This window comes from Coregonus lavaretus, assembly GCF_964263955.1.
Source record: "Coregonus lavaretus genome assembly, chromosome: 18".
NCBI classification, from domain to species: domain Eukaryota; kingdom Metazoa; phylum Chordata; class Actinopteri; order Salmoniformes; family Salmonidae; genus Coregonus; species Coregonus lavaretus.
This window is the reverse complement of record NC_140005.1, coordinates 23,944,309-23,964,536: the sequence shown is the minus strand read 5'-3', so window position 1 is coordinate 23,964,536 and position 20,228 is coordinate 23,944,309. Positions and strand designations below refer to the sequence as shown.

General features: G+C 45.2%; 1 protein-coding gene across 1 annotated transcript; it reads right to left on the bottom strand.

Moving 5' to 3' along the window:
- Positions 1 to 4,903: 4,903 nt before the first annotated feature.
- Positions 4,904 to 19,765, bottom strand: LOC311145709 (exocyst complex component 5). The gene is made up of 18 exons (XM_084181977.1): positions 19,601 to 19,765; positions 18,523 to 18,617; positions 17,725 to 17,872; positions 17,285 to 17,479; positions 14,309 to 14,373; positions 12,432 to 12,460; positions 12,219 to 12,328; positions 11,966 to 12,010; positions 11,008 to 11,148; positions 10,812 to 10,894; positions 10,508 to 10,717; positions 10,116 to 10,263; positions 9,873 to 9,981; positions 9,598 to 9,718; positions 9,299 to 9,385; positions 8,646 to 8,754; positions 8,130 to 8,345; positions 4,904 to 7,440 (listed from the first exon to the last, which is right to left on the bottom strand). The coding sequence occupies exons 1-18, from the start codon at positions 19,625 to 19,627 to the stop codon at positions 7,252 to 7,254; spliced, it is 2,127 nt and encodes a 708-aa protein (XP_084038103.1). The 5' UTR covers positions 19,628 to 19,765; the 3' UTR covers positions 4,904 to 7,251.
- Between the last annotated feature and the right edge of the window lie 463 nt (positions 19,766 to 20,228).

Below are 20,228 nucleotides of genomic sequence, written 5' to 3'. Positions count from 1 at the left end.
GGGCTAGGCTGAGGTTGTGGCTGGGGCTGGGGAGCCAGCATTCACTCAGGATGGTTGCCCATGGTGAATACAGTATGTAGGACTGACCAAGCCTGTCCATGTTTGCTACTGTTCACTGCTATAAGCCAGTCAAATCAAATGAAATTGTATTTGTCACATGCTTCGTAAACAACAGGTGTAGACTAACAGTGAAATGCTTACTTACGGACCCCAATGTAGAGAAAAAGAAAATAGAGAAATAATAGAAAAGTAAAACACGTAATAATAAAAGTAATAATAAATACACAATGAGTAACAATACATTGGCTATATGTACCAGCACCGAGTCTATGGAAGGGAAGTGTATGACATTTCATGAAAAATAAAATATAATTATAGTTGTGAATTTAATATGGAATATTGTATTTTACTGTATGTTACTGCATTTATTTTGATGTTATTTTTTTACATTTAAAAAAACATTTTTTAAACCACTGATAACTATGCCTATAACATCAAGTCTGAAAAGAGATACAATGTGTTTTTATGTTACTTCTCTTTTTTATTTTCTCTTTTTTACCTTAAAAAAATAACATTATTTGTGTGAACTGAGGTGTCCAGGTTATCTGCTGTAGTCAGTGTGTACCAATGTTGTCTTCTCCAGGCTAGTACTTACACTGACACTACAGTGTGGAAACATCCACACCTGTCAACAGACAGCCTGTTAACCAGACAGACAATATACTTCCGTAGATAAAAGCAGATTATCACACAGTTACCATCTCAAAGGGAAGTGGTCTGTCACAAAGGCTTGGCCAGGCTCAGTCAGTCAAGAGTGTCAGGAGGTTAATTGCAAAATGTGGTGGTCTCGTAAAGGTAGATTCAGTGGGGGGGAAGAGATACCTGAACATCTATTCACTCTTTTATAGACTTGATAACCTTGATGACCTTGATAACTTTGGTCTCAGAGATTGAGTGAAAGAATAATAAACCATTATGAATGTGTGAGAATGATATGTTCAAGGTCACTTTACAGGTTGCTTTTCAACAGAAATGTACATTACTGTAATATGAGTGGCATGTGCTGAAAAATGTGTTTAAATCGCAGTGGACAATCTCCCCTGGATAAGAAAACATTTTCCTCATATGCACTATTACACATCTACTAATACAATATGATAATAACATGAATAAGTATTTTAGAATGTATATTTCTATTGTAATTTCCCCATGTCTAATTGTGTGTTATGTGTAAGTTGTTGCAGGTGTAGTATTGAAATCTCAAACAAATATTGCTATCTACAATTACAATAATATTAAACTAGCCTTAAAACACTGTAATTACACAATTAGATTATGAATTATATATATAAAATATAAAATGTATCTATCTATATTTATCCATTAGTCATAAACATGTAACAACAGTCAGTGTTACATGTGAGACAGTGAGATATTCACATTTTAATATTCAAAATAAAGGCCTAATTGCATCCTATACATTCACAGGATATTTAGCAAAACAAAGTAATGGTTGTGCAAATGATTTTGGATGTACATGTAGTACAGTAAGGCCAGATATTGACCCTAAAACCCCTCGATCAGGCGATCCCCCTCTGTACAATACTCTCATTGATACAGTGTGGATGACTGCTCTCTGAAGGTATGCCAAACAGCGTTATTTGATGTTGAGTCCCTCGGGTATTATGACTGGAAAATAATTGTAAGTATTTGTATTTGTTTCTTTTGCTGTGGTGTGTTCTGGGTAATTCTTAATACCTTCCAGAGATTATACGGTAACTCCCAAACTCCCATGATTATAATTAAGCCTGACTTGGATATAAAATGAGCAAATAACAATTTAGTTTTGCAACGTGTGAGGGAGCATCTCTGTGTGTTTCCTCTGTGTCCCCTTGTGTCTCTATGTCTGTATATGCTCTGGTATCTGTGTGTTATGTTTGTTGGCTGTCTCTGTGTCTCTTTGTGTGTTTGCATTTCTCTGTGTGTTGCATCTCTGTGTTGCGTATCTGTGTGTTGTGTGTGTCTGTGTCAGAGGAAAGTGTTGCTGGAGAAGAAGACGGACAAAGGGAAGGTTTGGTTAGGCATGGAGACTGCCATCATCTCCCCTCTGGCAAAAATCACAAACATTCCTTCCTTCATTCGCTCTTCTTCTTCCTTTTCTCTATCTGCCTTCCACTCTCCTCAGCTCTCTCTTTCTCTCTCTGTATCACTTACAAAGGCAGCGGTTTCCTCCTCCAAAATGAGGCCATGCACGGAAGGTATGCAAATGAAATCATTGCTCATGGATTAGAATGGGACACCATATACCCTAAATCATGATTGTCAATCATGGCTGGGGATTAAGGGATATGGGCTTACAGACCTAAAAAAGCAACATTTCTCCCCTCAGGCAGATCCCCATTGTGAGCAGCTCTGAGGAAGAGAGAGTTCTTCAGGGGAGGAGAGCAATACTAGAGCACTACTGCCCCCTGCTGGCTTCACAGAGGTACTGAACAATTTCTACTACTGCGGCACGGCTACTCATTCCACATAGGAAAATACTCTGAGGAGAGCACAGAACACATATTCATTTACATTTGATCTACCCTCGAGGCAAATGCTTGATGAAACAAAAGCATGTGTTGTTGTGTTGACGTAGTGTTTCATCTTTAGTCAAGGAGAGAGGGGGAGCTCAGTTTCTCTCTGCCAAGTGTGCTGGCTCAGTGGGGTAGGCAAGGCACAGGCCATACAGATGCTGCAGATGTTTCTATTTGAAAACAACCCAAACCCATGATCAAGACACCTAACTGCTCACATCCCAGGGTTGGGTGAGTGCTATTGAACCTAGCTGTTGCTTTGTGTGTATGTATATATGTATGTGTGTGTGTGTGTGTGTGTGTGTGCGTTTGCGTGTGTGCTTGCACGCATTGCGTGTGTGGGTAAGGGATGCAGATTAGCAACTAAAAGTAGCATTGAGACAATTTATATAGGAATTTCTTGTGAAAAGTCAACCCTATTTATTACAGACAAAGATCCATGCTTAGCTGATTGTGTGTGCAGGCCCCAAAGCCCGGAGCCCTCAGTCAGAGTGCCAGTCTGTTCCTGTGGAGCAGTCAAACAGACGAGCCCAGCCAAGAGCGTGCACAGCACAGGCATCGAGCCAGGAAACAGCTCCGGAAAATTATAAATAGAGTTTTTATGGCATGGGGGAAGGAGTGGGCGAGAACAAAGCACACCACCGCACTTTGGTTTAATATTATCAAAAGGATGGTGGTGTATGATTAAATTATTCAAGGGAGGGCTCAATTGGGCCACAGTGGACTAGGCCTTCAGTATGACAAGAGTGAAGCGAAGGAGGAAAGCATTGTCACCAGTCTCATCCTGCATAGTGATTCTCCAGGCTGCCCAAGACTAAAAGTGGCATGACACCTGTGCCATGTTGGGCCTAGCTGGCACACTCTGGGCAGAGGGTCAAGGCCGGGGCAACATCTACAGCACATTAAGAGAGCCTGGCAGGGTACGTTTCTGGCATGATGCCCACCTCCTGACTCCTGTTCCTCTCACGTAGTGACATCCAGGAGAATGGCTTTTGGAAGGGGCAGCAAATGAACAACAACCCATTCTATCTTTCAATTGGAAAGCATCCTATTTACAACCCCTATCATAGCTGTATCCAACCTGCCTTTTGATTATGCACTGTGACTCCTTTTGCATCTCTTGACTCCCTCTTTCCAAGCCATAGATGTCAAGTGACAAATGTCTGATATGAAATGTAGATGGGGGCAACAGGCAGTTGAATAGCACCAGTTATTGCTGTCTCTGGCATCATTAATCTGATTCCCACATCAAAGAGGCTGTAGAGGGGTGTTGTATGAATACAAAGCTGCCCATAATACAAGTGTTAATTGCTTGGTGTCTAATTTGAAGGGGGATCCTTAACACCCTCCCACCCTGGCTGCTACAGTTCCCACACCTGAGTCATCTCTGATGATGGCAGGAAAATCAAATACATAAGTGAAATTGATACAAGCCGCCAGCAGACTAAAAAGCAAGTGCTAATCACTATGCATCATTAGGTGAAGATTTAGCTTAAACGTGTTTAGCAGGAATTAAGCAAAGCTGTTGTTGACATGGATTGACTGCTGTAATGCTTTATTGTCAGTGCTCCAGGAGGCAGAGGGAGGACCGGCGTGTATGGGAGGGAGATGCCGAAAGCAGGGATTTGTGGGATGCTGAAGGACTAGCTGGGCTTGTAGCGTAGACAGTGGACAAACTGAAAGTGCTATGACATCTTAGTGTGGAAGAGGGGGTTGCTGGAAGACTGGTGTTGAGTGTGGATGATGGGGGAGAATTTGACCTGCAGACAGAACAAAGATATTGACGGACAGAGCAGAGGACTGGAGGAATCAGACTTCCTCTTAACAGAACAGATAATAAATGGAGTTTCAAGAGTTGTTGCTGTTGAATATGTAGCTTAAGTGGAGCACTCAAGAGGCTAGTGTTTGAAACAGAATGTCTTTCATTTGAGTACAATAACACACAGCAAGAACAAATTTACGAATGATCCTCTTTTCATATTGCCTAATGGGGATCATGACGAAGAGACATCTTCCTTCCTGAGGGTGTGAGTGACAGAGAATTAGCCTGGTGACACTGCAGGTTGGCAGGTTTGGTAGCTTAAGAGTGGGGCACTCCGTATCAGGCCACTAATACAGGTGTAATTGCTGGCTGAGCTCTACCTGAGCCTGCTGGGTGAGGATAAGGCTCAGGGGGCGTGGAGGAAGAGAGAGAAGAGGGAAAGAGAGGGAGATAGAGGAGTGAAAGAGGGGGATAGAGAGGAGGGAAAGTGAATTAATGAGTTTGGATGCATGTTCTGCATTTCCTTGTGTAGGAAGTTAAGAAATGATTGATAGATAAAAACATGGACAGTACATATTTGGTATTTATACAAGAAGTTGAATAAGGTTATTTGGCTACATCCAGATGCTTGCATTCTTGCAGAACTGCCTTGCAATAGGCACAGAAAAAAGCATCAGGAAATATATATGAATGTAGAACAACAGTGGTCAGTTCAACCAGGTTGTCTCCACAGACAGACAGACACCCCTGCACGTGTTTATGTGTGTGTAAACGTGTGTCTATGCAGGAGCTGCTTAACCTGTGGCGGCTGACGAGTAAGAGCGACCAGTCTTATCCAGCTCTCCAGTATTGACAGTGTTACTAATCCCCTCCAACTGCTCAAACACCCACCCAGGCAGGGCATCCCTGGGGCCAGGCTGTGCCTTAGCCTCCTCTCCAGTTATCGTCTCTGACCGGGGCCCATTCCCCCCACCCCTACCCAGGCAGCATGTATTAATCGGCGCAAAAACAAATAGTTTTCAAATGTTTGGTAAAGGCCCAGTGTTTGCGCCAGGGCCTAAAAAAATATTTTTTACAAGCTATCCAGTTGTGATTAGGGCTGGGAGAATTTAATTTCCGTGGCATTGATAATAATATTAGCCTAATTAATGATGTTGTTTGACTTTGCTCAGCACCCTGTGTACCTTCTACACAACACTAGCCAGCCGGAGCTGTGGCTGAGCGCTCAGCCATCTCTATCTTGCCCTGTCTCTCCAGTCCATGACGACTGCACACATTTCATGAACCGCTAGATGTCTAATCCCTCGAACAGATTCTGTTCCTGGAGTCTAGAGGATAACTTTACTCTTTTAGGGAGAAATGACTAAATCTGGCATGTTAAGAATACCTAATGAGTTATAGAAGTATTTTTCTATCACTTCCAGCACCAAGCCTACTCTCTCACGGAGTACTTACATTTCAAACTCTTTCTTCACTGTTATTGTTAATGAAAATGAGACACTAATTAAACAACTTATTTTTTATGGACTCATTGATTAAGGTAAACAGCAGTACACTGGAAATAGCTTAGAATTATACATAACTTCAGGTTTGGTCTCACTGACACTGACAGACAGACAATTACCACCACAGAGAACGCAGAGGCACAGTGATCTTGACCCTCCCTGGCCTCCTGTAGGCTCTGTGAAGTCCACTTAACTTTCACTCATTATCTCCTTAAGCAGTGAAGAGAAGTCCACAATGGAGAGCATGGATGGTAAGCACCGTGTTGATCTATGCAGGTGTTGGTCTATGCAATTACAATGACACATATTCACTGACCTCTCGCACCCGTCATCTCAGCCACAGACAGACCACCCAGGACCCCCAGAGTGGTTCTCAGACCTGATTACGGCTGGGTTCACAGCCAGTGTGTTGACCCCTCACCTCTCCCCTGAGGTCAGAGGTCGGTGAGAGGTGGTCATGTGACTCTCTGTCAGGTACAGCAGAGCTCTTTAGCAGGCTTGGTTGGGGAGGAGAGAGAGAGAGGATGGTGGTGAGAGTAGATTCCTCTGGGAGTTCTGTATGAGGGGTGGCTGTTTCCAGTATGCAGTCAGTCAGTGCCATGACAGGCCTGAGCTATGCAGAGCTCAACTTTCTCTTTGCAGCAGCTTAGGCGTCTGTTCCTGTTCACAAGTGCAGCCACAGAATATACATTTGGCACAATCAAAACAAAAACCAAATGTCTCTTTATGTTACAGTTGAAAGCTTGGCCATATTACCAGTAATATTAGGATTAGTATTTAAAAACAAGAGAGCTCCGTCATATACGTTTAAACTTCTTTGCGTTGCAGAAATCAAGGGCAAAATGCAGGTACATTTAGGTGACAGGTGCAGTGAAAATGTTGTTTTACAGCACGTCAAACTCATTCCACGGAGGGCTGAGTGTCTGCAGGTTTTCCTTCCTCCCTTGTACTTGATTGATGAATTAATGTAACTGATTAGTAAGGAACTTCCCTCACCTGGTTTTCTAGGTCTTAATTGAAAGGAAAAAACAAAAACCAGCAGACAAGGCCCTCCATGGAATGAGTTGGACAGCCCTGTTTTACAGGGTCAGCCATAGTAGTACTGCACCCCTGGAGCAAACTAGGGTTAAGTGCCTTGCTCAAGGGCACATAAACAGATTTTTCACCTTGTCGGCTCGAGTATTAACCGCTAGGCTACCTGCAGACCAACTGTGAATGGCAGTGGTTTTTCTTGGCCTCTACGATGGACAAAGCAAAAGGTGCTACTGCAGATGAGAATGAAAGACTAACTCAGAGAAGACTCCATCCAGGTTGGCTGAATTCCGTTTCCATGATGAGTTTTGTGAAATCATAGGCCGTGGTGATTGGACGGACCGAGGGCTGGATAGTGACGCGTTGGCCAGGGCCATTAGCTGAAGTGTCGTCCCAGTCTGGCCTGGCGGTAGTCCACTCTCAGCTGTACGAAGGCGTGCAGAAGGTTCCGGTCCAGGTTGGTGAGCTGCTCGCCAGAGCAGACCTGTTTGAGGTTGTCGGGGGCAACCACCAGGAGGTTACACAGAGCATGGAGTGTGTCAAAGAGCTGTAGCACAAGAGGAACCTGGGGGACAGACAGACAGTTAACCATTAGGAACCTGAGAGATAGACGGACAGTTAACCATTAGGAACCTGGGAGATAGACGGACAGTTAACCATTAGGAACCTGGGAGATAGACGGACAGTTAACCATTAGGAACCTGGGAGATAGACGGACAGTTAACCATTAGGAACCTGGGAGATAGACGGACAGTTAACCATTAGGAACCTGGGAGATAGACGGACAGTTAACCATTAGGAACCTGGGAGATAGACGGACAGTTAACCATTAGGAACCTGGGAGATAGACGGACAGTTAACCATTAGGAACCTGGGAGATAGACGGACAGTTAACCATTAGGAACCTGGGGGACAGACGGACAGTCAACCATTAGGAACCTGGGGGACAGACGGACAGTCAACCATTAGGAACCTAGGAGACAGACAGACAGTCAACCATTAGGAACCTGGGGGACAGACGGACAGTTAACCATTAGGAACCTGGGAGATAGACGGACAGTTAATCATTAGGAACCAGAGGAACCTGTGGGACAGACAGTAAACCATTAGCGTTCTGCTAGGAAGAATAAACCCAACTTTTAACTAGGCAAAGTGGCATTTATTCAGTATCACTGCTAGCTCTACATATGATGTAAACTGTTGCTACAGGCGTAATGATGCTAACTCTGGTGTGACCTATGTGTGACCCCTCACCCGGAAGTCCTTGGCACTTTTGCGGTACTCTGCCACGTCGCAGATGGCCAGCATGCCTCCCATGGAGCTGTAGCTGTACTGCTGAAGGTGCTCGTGGATGAGGCGGTGGAAACGCACGCCCAGCTCCGTCAGCACTGTGTCCACGTTCTTACCGTCCATGGACTTCCGCACACGCTCTACCTGCCGACTCACATACACACAAACCTTGGAGCAGGCCTGAGGAGCACAGGGAGGAAGGGGCAGTCAGACCGTGTAGGTTTGGTGTCAAAGGTCAAGTGAAACAATGTGTAACCTTAAAAATACATTTAAAAAAACTTCTCCAACTATAAAGAATACTCTGGTACTCGCATAAAACAGATTTGACTTTAAAGTTAAATACAGTTTTAAAGAAATACACAGTGAAATTCTACAACAAATTCTGAACTGCCAGGAGCGGTGTGTTTTACATGGTTTTGATTCTCTCTTTGCTTTTCATATGAGACCAGGGGTGGAGGCTGGGTGCAGTGCACGCCTTACTGTTGTGCACTGGATCATGACGTTGTTCTCGTCTTCAGGCCTGAAGTCTGTCTTCTTCTGTTCCGTAGCCAGGATGTGCTTCATCTGTCCCACCATGCAGTTCAGCGTCCTGCAGAGAGAGGACAACACCATGACAACCAGCCCTAACACACTAATAGAATACATTCACTAATTTCCCATGATGTATTTTGTTTTTTTCCTCTGTGATATCCAATCGGTAGTTACAGTCTTGTCCCATCACTGCAACTCCCGTACGGACTCGGGAGAGGCGAAGGTCGAGAGCCATGCGTCATCCGAAACACGACCCTGCCAAGCCGCACTGCTTCTTGACACACTGCTTGCTTAACCCGGAAGCCAGCAGCACCAATTTGTCGGAGAAAACCCCGTACCACTGGCGACCATGTCAGCGTGCATGCGCCCAGCCCCCCACAGGAGTCGCTATAGCGCGATGGGACAAGGACATCCCAGTCGGCCAAACCCTCCCCTAACCCGGACGACGCTAGGCCAATTGTGTGTCGCCTCATGGGTCTCCCAGTCGCGGCCGGCTGCGACACAGCCCGGGATTGAACCCAGATCTGAGACCGCTGCGCCACTCGGGAAGCCCCCCCCATGATGTTGTTGATAACATTTACAACACTTTGTGGTTTACTGACCTGTCTATGCCTGTGTCCAGTTTCACCTCCATCTGTTCAATCACCTCCTTCTTCTTGTGCAGGCACTCTGTCAGTTTGGGAGAAGAGCTGGTGGAGACAGAAGGTCCATGAAAGGTCAAAGGTAATAAAAACTAAACACAGAACAACTCCATCTAGAAAACATGAAGCTAGCTAGAGAGTTATGATAATGGATAACAGTAGTAACTGGAGGCTATCAGAATGAGGCAAAAATAGTGTACAGTACAGTATGGGGAGGGGAGGGGGGGGGGTGTGATTGACAGTTCAGGCCCCATGCTAACCTGATAAGAGGCATTAGGTGGTCGTTGAACTGCTTATCAAACAGGTGGAAGATAGTGTTGGCCTGCTGGACCACATCCAGGAAGTACAGGTTGGCATTCTTGGCATCAGCTGAAGGAATGGCTGTAGAGGGAAGAGAGAAACACACACCACTTTCCTTTAAAAAGGTACAAGAGAACAACAGAACTATAGGAAGATGAATATACAACACCTACAAATAAAAAGCATCTGCTCAAGGTTTTACAGCCTTTACTGTGTTAGTGAGAGTTGGATGTACCGGAGAGGCCGATCTCCAGTGCGTAGTCAATGTGGTCCACACACAGGTGCTCCACCAGCAGCAGGAAGATGGAGAAGGCGTTCTTGGGCAGGTCCGAGGGATCTGAGAGCTGGTTCACAACACACACACACAGAACCTGATTTACTCTCAGCGCTCTTCAGGGATTTACTGCAAAGGCCCCATTCATGAGCACTGCATGCAGTGTCATTGTCTCTCCTGTAGGTGGCAGAGTAGCAGCCTCACCCTGTTGCACCTCTCGAAGGCGTGGCGCGTCTCCTGCAGCAGGTTGACTACCACCTCCTGGGAGAGGAAGGTCTCCCCATGGGTGTCGATGCTGGGCCCCAGGGGCAGGTTGGTGCGCTGCCTGATCCGCTCCTTCAGTTCCTGGATACTGAAGGATGGGGGGGGGGGGGGGGGGATTGCATTATTACACCCTTAAGGAAAAGGAAAGAGTCTGAACTCAAAGACAGGACCTTGCTATGATATGATGAGGAACGTACTATTTAAATCCATTTAACTATTTAATCCAACTGAGATCTGACACCAAGGATGAACAGGAAGTTATGGGTAAAGGGAGAAGAGACTGAAGAGAGGGTCAAGGGGTACTGGGGTAGAGGTGGTCAGCCACTTCCTACCTGCCCCCACCCAGTGGGCGTTTCTGGTGGTTCTTGGAGTCGTAGTAGCGCTGCAGGATCATGGCGCTGCGCGTGCGGAGATAATCTTTCTCCATTTCAATGTAGCTCTCCAGATAGGTGGAGAAGATGTTTTTAATGAGCTTGGACAGGAAGGTGTGTTTGTCTGAGCCCAGGTTGAACTCTGTCAGCTTGGCAGCCAAGGCCGTTGTCCTGGAGACACAGGGTTGCCACGCTTTTACAAAATTCAGAATAGAGGGTATGAGGTGCTTAGAGTGAGAGGTCAAAATGTGAACAGCAGTATTACCTGGTATAAAGGTCATAGAGGTTTTTGAGGTATTGTTCTACATCAGAGTGGCGGGTTTCATCCAGTTTTTCTTTTACGTGGGCCTGGAACACAAAGCTCCTGAGTCAGTCCATCAGAACTGGGTCAGAGAACTAAGACATTGTTAAACCTTGTGGCAGCTGAAGATTTGGTCGATAGGAGAGACTGTCCACTGTACCTGTAGTTTGTTCTCAAAGATGTTCTGGATGAGTTTAGCCATGACGGTCTCTGGGCTCTGGAAAACCTCTCCCACCTGCTTGTTTACTCTCTGGCAGAGGAGTGCCGTGTCTTCAAACACATCACTACGCATGTACGCCCCCTGAACACAGACAGAGACAGCGAGAGGGTTAACCCCATAGAATTAGGAATTAGAATACTAGAATGGACATGAAAAGTCTTATGCGAGTATATAAGGTCAGCCATTTTGGTCAGAGAGTTAGTCAGCCAGTGTGCTGTGATAAGATAGTGTAAAACAATGAATTTGAAGATTATCTGCACAGTATGTTTACTAGCTAGCTAGCCAGATTCCATATATTTTCAATTTAACTGCCAATATTGCATACAAACAATGTAGTCAATCCACAGCTGGCTGAAATCAGTTGATGATTGGACTTAGACAAGTTGTAAATGCAACAATACTGATATTGTATTACATTATAACACACAGCTTTCCAAAAAAACAAAACATTGAGACATTTATGGTCTGTTTACATAAATATTTTTTGGCTATTTATACATAACATTTGTATAAAACCTGTATAAACTGTATTTATAATTATATGACAATTTTATTATTTTAGGTTAACAATAATTATATTACACAAATTCTGATATATAACACCTTACTTGTATTTTTCTGCCTAAGTAAAAGCAGGAAATGCATCACTTCTCTACTAATGCCTCTACTGCCATTCATTCCAATTAGACTGGTTTGTATTTCTCCCACAATGACTGCCATTTTTATCCCATTCTGGAACTTTGAGGGTTTATGACATAGCCCCTCTAGTCATTTAATATGATATCTATGTTTAACCCAGACCTCAGGACTAACCTGTGGTCAGATTACAGAAGCACTCAGGTACTCTATACTGAGCTGTTATAAAGGGTTCATGTTCAACTGAACACTGCACACTCACCTCCTGACATTGCTTGATATATACATCCACACAGTGTGCATAGCCCTGTAGGAAACAAAGACATGTCACAATCACACCTGCATCACTTCCACAATCCAACATCTCCAAAGAATGACAACAAACTGTATGCATGGTTGCATAGACGCTAAATGAGATACAAGTGCATATTTGCAAGTTACACTACTCAAACAATAACACAAATCTTCCTTTAAAATGGAGACATATCAAAGTGTATCCAGTGTTTGTGGGTCACCTTGAAGTGTAAGAGGACCGCAGCGACTTCCCGCATGCGTCCAATCTCGCCCCTACGCTGGGCCGCTGTGAACTCCTGGATCAGCTGGCGCTCCAGGTCGTGGTATTTACCTAGACACACACTCAACAGATTTAGTTGCCTTTCTTAGCATGGCTGTGTTATCGTTTGTTCTTCAAATCAGCAACAAAGACCAATTTGAACGTAAACACTCACTTGCAATCTTGGCCTTAACGTCTGCAAACCTGTTAAGAGGACAAGGATAGAGGCGTTCAGAGAGATATCGGACATGAATGAAATAATCTTATTAAATCTAAATGTAATCTTGTATAATGTGTAGTCCCTCTGATTTGAAGTGAGTTAAATACACTGCTCAAAAAAATTAAGGGAACACTAAAATAACACATCCTAGATCTGAATTAATGAAATAATCTTATTAAATACATTTTTCTTTACATAGTTGAATGTGCTGACAACAAAATCACACAAAAATGATCAATGGAAATCAAATGTATCAACCCATGGAGGTCTGGATTTGGAGTCACCCTCAAAATTAAAGTGGAAAACCACACTACAGGCTGATCCAACTTTGATGTAATGTCCTTAAAACAAGTCAAAATGAGGCTCAGTAGTGTGTGTGGCCTCCACGTGCCTGTATGACCTCCCTACAACGCCTGGGCATGCTCCTGATGAGGTGGCGGATGGTGTCCTGAGGGATCTCCTCCCAGACCTGGACTAAAGCATCCGCCAACTCCTGGGCAGTCTGTGGTGCAACGTGGCGTTGGTGGATGGAGCGAGACATGATGTCCCAGATGTGCTCAATTGGATTCAGGTCTGGGGAACGGGCGGGCCAGTCCATAGCATCAATGCCTTCCTCTTGCAGGAACTGCTGACACACTCCAGCCACATGAGGTCTAGCACTGTCTTGCATTAGGAGGAACCCAGGGCCAACCGCACCAGCATATGGTCTCACAAGGGGTCTGAGGATCTCATCTCGGTACCTAATGGCAGTCAGGCTACCTCTGGCGAGCACATGGAGGGCTGTGCGGCCCCCCAAAGAAATGCCACCCCACACCATGACTGAACCACCGCCAAACCGGTCATGCTGGAGGATGTTGCAGGCAGCAGAACGTTCTCCACGGCGTCTCCAGACTCTGTCACATGTGCTCAGTGTGAACCTGCTTTCATCTGTGAAGAGCACAGGGCGCCAGTGGCGAATTTACCAATCTTGGTGTTCTCTGGCAAATGCCAAACGTCCTGCACGGTGTTGGGCTGTAAGCACAACCCCCACCTGTGGACGTCGGGCCCTCATACCACCCTCATGGAGTCTGTTTCTGACCGTTTGAGCAGACACATGCACATTTGTGGCCTGCTGGAGGTCATTTTGCAGGGCTCTGGCAGTGCTCCTCCTGCTCCTCCTTGCACAAAGGCGGAGGTAGCAGTCCTGCTGCTGGGTTGTTGCCCTCCTACGGCCTCCTCCACGTCTCCTGATGTACTGGCCTGTCTCCTGGTAGCGCCTCCATGCTCTGGACACTACGCTGACAGACACAGCAAACCTTCTTGCCACAGCTCGCATTGATGTGCCATCCTGGATGAGCTGCACTACCTGAGCCACTTGTGTGGGTTGTAGACTCCGTCTCATGCTACCACTAGAGTGAAAGCACCGCCAGCATTCAAAAGTGACCAAAACATCAGCCAGGAAGCATAGGAACTGAGAAGTGGTCTGTGGTCACCACCTGCAAAACCAGTCCTTTATTGGGGGTGTCTTGCTAATTGCCTATAATTTCCACCTGTTGTCTATTCCATTTGCACAACAGCATGTGAAATGTATTGTCAATCAGTGTTGCTTCCTAAGTGGACAGTTTGAAGAAGTGTTCCCTTTATTTTTTTGAGCTGTGTATATTCTCTCCCTCAGAAACAACAGTTAATGCAACCTAACATTTACAAAAATACTTCTGATATCTCTAAGAGATGGGCTAGAGGCACAGAGTAGCAGCACCTATACTGTTTACATTGTACCACAGAGTAGCAGCACCTATACTGTTTACATTGTACCACAGAGCTTGTGTAAAACTGCCCCCAGGACTACTCACCTGTCGAACGGCAGCTCCTGGGCTATGAGATGTAACTTCTGAATGATATCAGCAGCTTCCTTAATCTGGGAGAGGAAGAAATAGGGGGGGGAGGTGTGGGGGAGGGGAGGGAGAAATAGGGAGAGAGAGGGACATAAGAAATGGACATCCAAACAGAGAGCAGACCAGCAGTAGCAGCATCTCCTTTTAGGGGATCATTTTAAACCAGCCCTCCTCCACCTCCTCTCTGTACACCACGGAGATGATAACAAGTAGCCGCCGCTCACCTGGCTAACAGCATCCACAGCAGCCCTGAGTTAGCAGCATATCCAACTCTTTATTGGCATGCCTCCTCTGAATGGGCTGTAATCCCACAGGAGCCTAAATCGCCTTCAATAATCTGTCCGGCCAGGGATATCTCTCTAAAGAGGAGCCCTGTCGAGAACCGCCCACTCCCCTCCCCTGACATACAAGCTGGCTGAAAACCCCAGACCTAGGACAGGCCCGCCGTCCGCAACTCCTCTGTTCCTGCAGATGCCTGCCTCAGCTAACATTATTACTCCGCTCCCGTGAGGAGGATCTAGCCTTTCTGCTCGGTGGGGTTTTTCTAAGTATCTGTCCCCCAGCTAAGATTAGCTAAATCCCATGTAAGTAATGTAGCAGTCTCTCTGCAGTCAGGGTTTAGCAGCACTTGTCTCCACGCTGGCGGCCCAACCCTCCCTTTCAGAAGGATTAGCAGAGCCTTCCCCCTTCAGCTATTCACTCGCAGCTTTCCTCCTTCTCCCTCGTCTGGAGGTATACTCAGGAAAAGGGATCTGTCCGATATTCACACTTCATGCCTCTCCGGAAGCATTGCCATCCCATCTCCAGCTCCCGTCTCTGAGATTGATTAGTGTTTCCCCACTTGCCATTAAAAGGAATTAATTGAGAGAATCTCAAACTCTTCAAAAACAGCTATGATATTCTGACAATACACTATCAAACTTTTGAGGGTTGATAGTGAGGTCGCTCAGATGGTTTTGACCCCTATAGACGGGTTAGCTAACAACGTCACGAAAACAATGCGCACGCTTCAATGGGGCAGAAAGCCGTGGTGTGTTGCTGTGATTCTGGATGGCCAGATAGCTAACAACAAGGACAAGAAACTGTCATGTGGGGAAATGTAGGTGGCTCATTTCAGCTCATTGTACACTATATATACAAAAGTATGTGGACACCCCTTCAAATGAGTGGATTTGGCTATTTCAGCCACACCCGTTTCTGACAGGTGTATAGAATCGAGCACACAGCCATGCATTTTCCATAGACAAACTGGCAGTAGAATGGCCTTACTGAAAAGCTCTGTGACTTTCAACATGGCACCGTCATAGGATGCCACCTTTCCAACAAGTCAGTTCGTCAAATTCCTGCCCTGCTAGAGCTGCCCCGTTCAACTGTAACTGCTGTTATTGTGAAGTAGAAACGTCTAGGAGCAACAACGGCTCAGCCGCGAAGTGGTAGGCCAAACAAGCTCACAAAACGGGACCGCCGAGTGCTGAAGCGTGTGGCGCGTAAAATTCATCTGTCCTTGGTTGCAACACTCACTACCGAGTTCTAAACTGCATCTGGAAGCAAAGTCAGCACAAGAACTGTTTGTAGGGAGCTTCATGAAATGGGTTTCCATGGCCGAGCAGCCGCACACAAGCCTAAGATCACCATGAGCAATGTCAAGCATCGGCTGGAGTGGTGTAAAGCTCACCGCCATTGGACTCTGGAGCAGTGGAAACACGTTCTCTGGAGTGATGAATCACGCTTCACCATCTGGCAGTCCGACAGACTAATCTGGGTTTGGCGGATGCCAGGAGAATGCTACCTGCCCCAATTCATAGTGCAAACTGTAAAGTTTGGAGGAACAGGAATAATGGTCTGGTGCAGTTTATGGTTCGGGCTAGGCCCCTTAGTTCCAGTGAAGGGAAATCTTAACGCTACAGCATACAATAACATTCTAGACGATTCTGTGCTTCCATCTTTGTACCAACAGTTTGGGGAAGGCCCTTTCCTGTTTCAGTATGACAATGCCCCCGTGCACAAAGCGAGGTCCATACAGAAATGGTTAGTCGAGATTGGTGTGGAAGAACTTGACTGGCCTGCACAGAGCCCTGACCACAACCCCATCAAACACCTTTGGGATGAATTGGAACGCCGACTGCGAGCCAGGCCTAATCGCCCAACATCAGTGCCCGACCTCACTAATGCTCGTGGCTGAATGGAGTCCCTGAAGCAATGTTCCACCACCTAGTGGAAAGCCTTCCCAGAAGTGTGGAGGCTGTTATAACAGCAAAGGGGGGACTAACTCCATATTAATGCCCATGATTTTGGAATGAGATGTTCGACAAGCAGGTGACCACATACACTACATGACCAAAAGTATATTGTTATTGATACCGTCTCTTTTTTTGGGGGTGTTTTGACTGATGTCACGTCTATGCTAATATGGCTAAAATTCGCTAGCTAGCTAACCAACAACTGTAGCAATGTATTTGAGAGACTACAAATGCTCATTCTGCAAATTAATTTGTTTTCAATAAACATTGGAGACTAAATGTAGTTTACATGTTGTCAACAATCTAAGCCAACCCCATCTGTTTTGCCCCATAGTTGCACATGCATCGGTTGCAACAACAACAAAAAACTGTCAACCTTGCATCTTAATGCAATTAAGCCATACATGAGCATGTGACATCCGTTCCAGTCAATCCGCTAGCTATTGTCAAGAAGTAAATGCGCGTATATTAATCAAAATTAGCTAAGGGATCCAACTAAAGGGAACAATTCCACAAATTAAAATTGATGGTTACTTCATAGTCCTGTTCATTAACTAATGGCAGTTCTTAATATCTTTCACAGCTGTAGTGGGGTTTTTCTTTTCAATGGTCAATCTCTTTTGTTTTCTAAAAACATAAGAATGTCAATCTCTTTAAGACTACATGTACTACACGGTAGTGTATGTATCCTGACCTTTTCTGGGTTGTTGAAGACGTCACTGCGCAGCTCCCCATCCAGGAACTCATTAAAGTAGGTCATGAGACGCTGTGCCTCCACAGCCCTTTGCCTGGGCGTGTTCACGCCCTCCAGCTGGTCACCAAGGTGACACACCTTGGTAGCCACATAGCTGATGTGCTCGTCCAACTCCTGGAAGTGTTGGAAGGCTACCTGTATAGAGACAAAGAGTTGTGCAAAAAGAAGTCACATGTTTAGTGACATGATTGATGAATGTGGATAAAACAATCTTTGCATGATGGTAGTGCTTTCAAAAGTAGCAAAGGTGTAATACTTTTATATTACACTGGATTCTGACATTATGAAATTCTCTTCAGAAAAGTGCCTGTCTACAGGAGAAACTCCTGGGGATTTGGGGTTGGTGGGTGGTTAAGGGTCCGGTGGGCCGTGAAGCTGACCTGGTTGCTCCTCTGTAAGTCCTGCACTTTGTGGGCAAACTCCTTGGCTTCTTTGTGACACTGGTGCTCCAGCTTCTCCACCCGCCGCTGGATCTTCTCATCCAGATGCTTCAGCTCCTCTATGTGGTTCTCAAACTCCTCCAGCAGCCTGGAAGGGAAGCAGGACAAGGGCTTTAACATACTGCAAGCCTACCTCACATTGGTCTAGACACTCTATAGCCATGAATCCACTTACAGTACAAGCTGGCCTTCAACATAGTCTTCATTGATCTACAGTCATGAGTTCACAGCAAACAAAGGGTAGGGGAAAATGCTTTACTATATTACTAGCATGAGTGATTGAGTAATGTGGGGTTAGATTTGTCTTACTAACCTTACACTCTCTCAGTTAATATTTATAAATAGTATTGGGGGCTTAATTCTTGGGTCCCCAGATTTCAGAATCTCTACAAATTGGGAGCTTCGTCAGCTGCATTTAAAGTGAGGACTGTGGCGCAAATGTTCTAAGTCAGCACCATATTTAACAGAGTAGGAAACATCCCAAAATGATGAGTATATAATCTCTTGGCTAATTCCTTAGGCGGTGGCTACAGCTTAGGGATGTTGCCCATCTCTTCCCAACGCACATTCATTCCCTCTCTGTCAGTTACTGCATGACTCAGAGCTTGGTGGCCTCCCATAATGCACTGCCTCCGAGTTATCTTCACTGGAGATTTAAATAGAGCTTGCTGTATGGTTGGGACTAGAGCCATGATTGCAGTAACTCTCAATAAAGCCATGTCTTTAGTACAAGACTACCTTTTGGGGTCGAATGCCTCTGCTCCTCCTTTGGACCCTCCTCCAGGGGTTCTCCAGGCCAATCTCTCTATGTACTCGTCTGCATCAAAGGGCTCCTGTGGATCATATCACGCACACACTGTAAATACTGCTTATAATTTCTGACATTTGGTTGGCCATTTGTTTGTCAACTATAGTTTGATACATTCAGCTTCTCTTCTGTCTTAACGTGTTGCCCCATAATACTAAATAAAGTAGTGCTCACCAGAATAATGTCTTACACTGGTAAAATTGTTTCGTTTAGGGACCGGGGACAAAACAGTGTAAAGATTTGATGTGGTTGAAATACTGTCTGCTTGCATAACAGTATCAAAGATAAGACATTACACGCACACTCGCAAGAGATGCTGAAATAAATAAATCATATTTCTCCACTCCTGTTCCTGAGACAAAATAAAAATGTGTTGCATAATTTCACTGCAAGAAATGAATAATTCTGCAGGAGTTAATTTTATATTACGCTACATGTGAGAGGTTATAGCCCGACACTCAGTGTCCATATTAACACTGGGCTAATCCATTCATAGACGGTAGTACATTCTTGGGACAACACTGGGCGTAACAAGCTAGCCAATGCAACTGTACACCAGCAGACAATAACAAAAAACATAGTAGCTAGAATTGACATTCACTGCTGGAAAGACTCTGTTGGTCAACATATGTAGGTAGCTACATGTTTGACAATATCACATCAACATCTCCCTGGATAAACACAGCACTGTCAGCTGTATAGCGAGTGGTAGCTAGCTAGATGCTGGCAGCTTCCTTTCAAAGACGCGATTTCCAGTCATTGTAGTTATCTGGCTAGTTAGCTATAGCTAACGACGTTACCCAGCTAGCTATAGCGGTAACAGGGGGTTGGCTAACACGGATGCGCGGCGTCCTATCGGCTAGCTAGCTAGCTCGGACTTCTCGTCCTATGGATGGATAGCTAGCTCTGACTTCTCCATTCTCCACCTAGCTAACGTTAGCTAGCTACCTAGCACTAGCAGACAGCTATCCAAACAAGACTAACGTTAGAACATACAGTTCAATTTACCTCGAATAGTTGAGCAGTCGTTGACATGTTCTACTTCGATCTGCAATGTAGAAATGGCAAACTAACAGTCGGGTATGACAGACGACTGATTGATCAGCTGGATTTATATTTTGCCCTTTATTGACAACAGTTTCACAGCTCTACTTCCTGTATCCAGCTCAATACAAATCCCGTGCTGAAGGAAAAAAAGGGCTGGGACGGGTTGTTGCGAGAGTACATTGCGTAAAACGCATGCGCCAACTGTCTCTTGATTGGTCCAGGCAGTCACATGATTATTAACATTTACATTTTAGGCATTTAGCAGACGCTCTAATCCATATTATATATATTGTGGATTATACAGTGTTTTACGAGAGGGGAGAATCTGTAGTTGTGCGTTATTCCAGGTTTGTAATGCTTTTTTAAAATTCTCTGATTGTACTATGCATGTACTCACTTTTATTATTCTACTTTCGACACTGTCCGCAGGCTATGTCATCTTTGTGATTGTGCAGGATTTGGGCTTCTTCTCAAACACATAAGATACCCAACAGTGGAGAAGCGTGCTAAGTGTCTGGCCGGCTCCCTGTGTGTGTCTGTCCCAGAGGATGTTACTGTGCCCCAGCTCCTACTCACAGCTCCTACTACT

What these genes read in the sequence shown, in the direction of transcription:
- LOC311145709 (XM_084181977.1), bottom strand. Translation starts at nt 19,627, where the DNA reads ATGTCAACGACTGCTCAACTATTCGAG. An exon ending in CGGTCCTCTTACACTTCAAG is followed by an intron (nt 12,011 to 12,218) that starts GTGACCCACAAA and finishes TGTTTCCTACAG; the next exon opens with GGCTATGCACACTGTGTGGA. An exon ending in CGCCCACTGGGTGGGGGCAG is followed by an intron (nt 10,264 to 10,507) that starts GTAGGAAGTGGC and finishes CCCATCCTTCAG; the next exon opens with TATCCAGGAACTGAAGGAGC.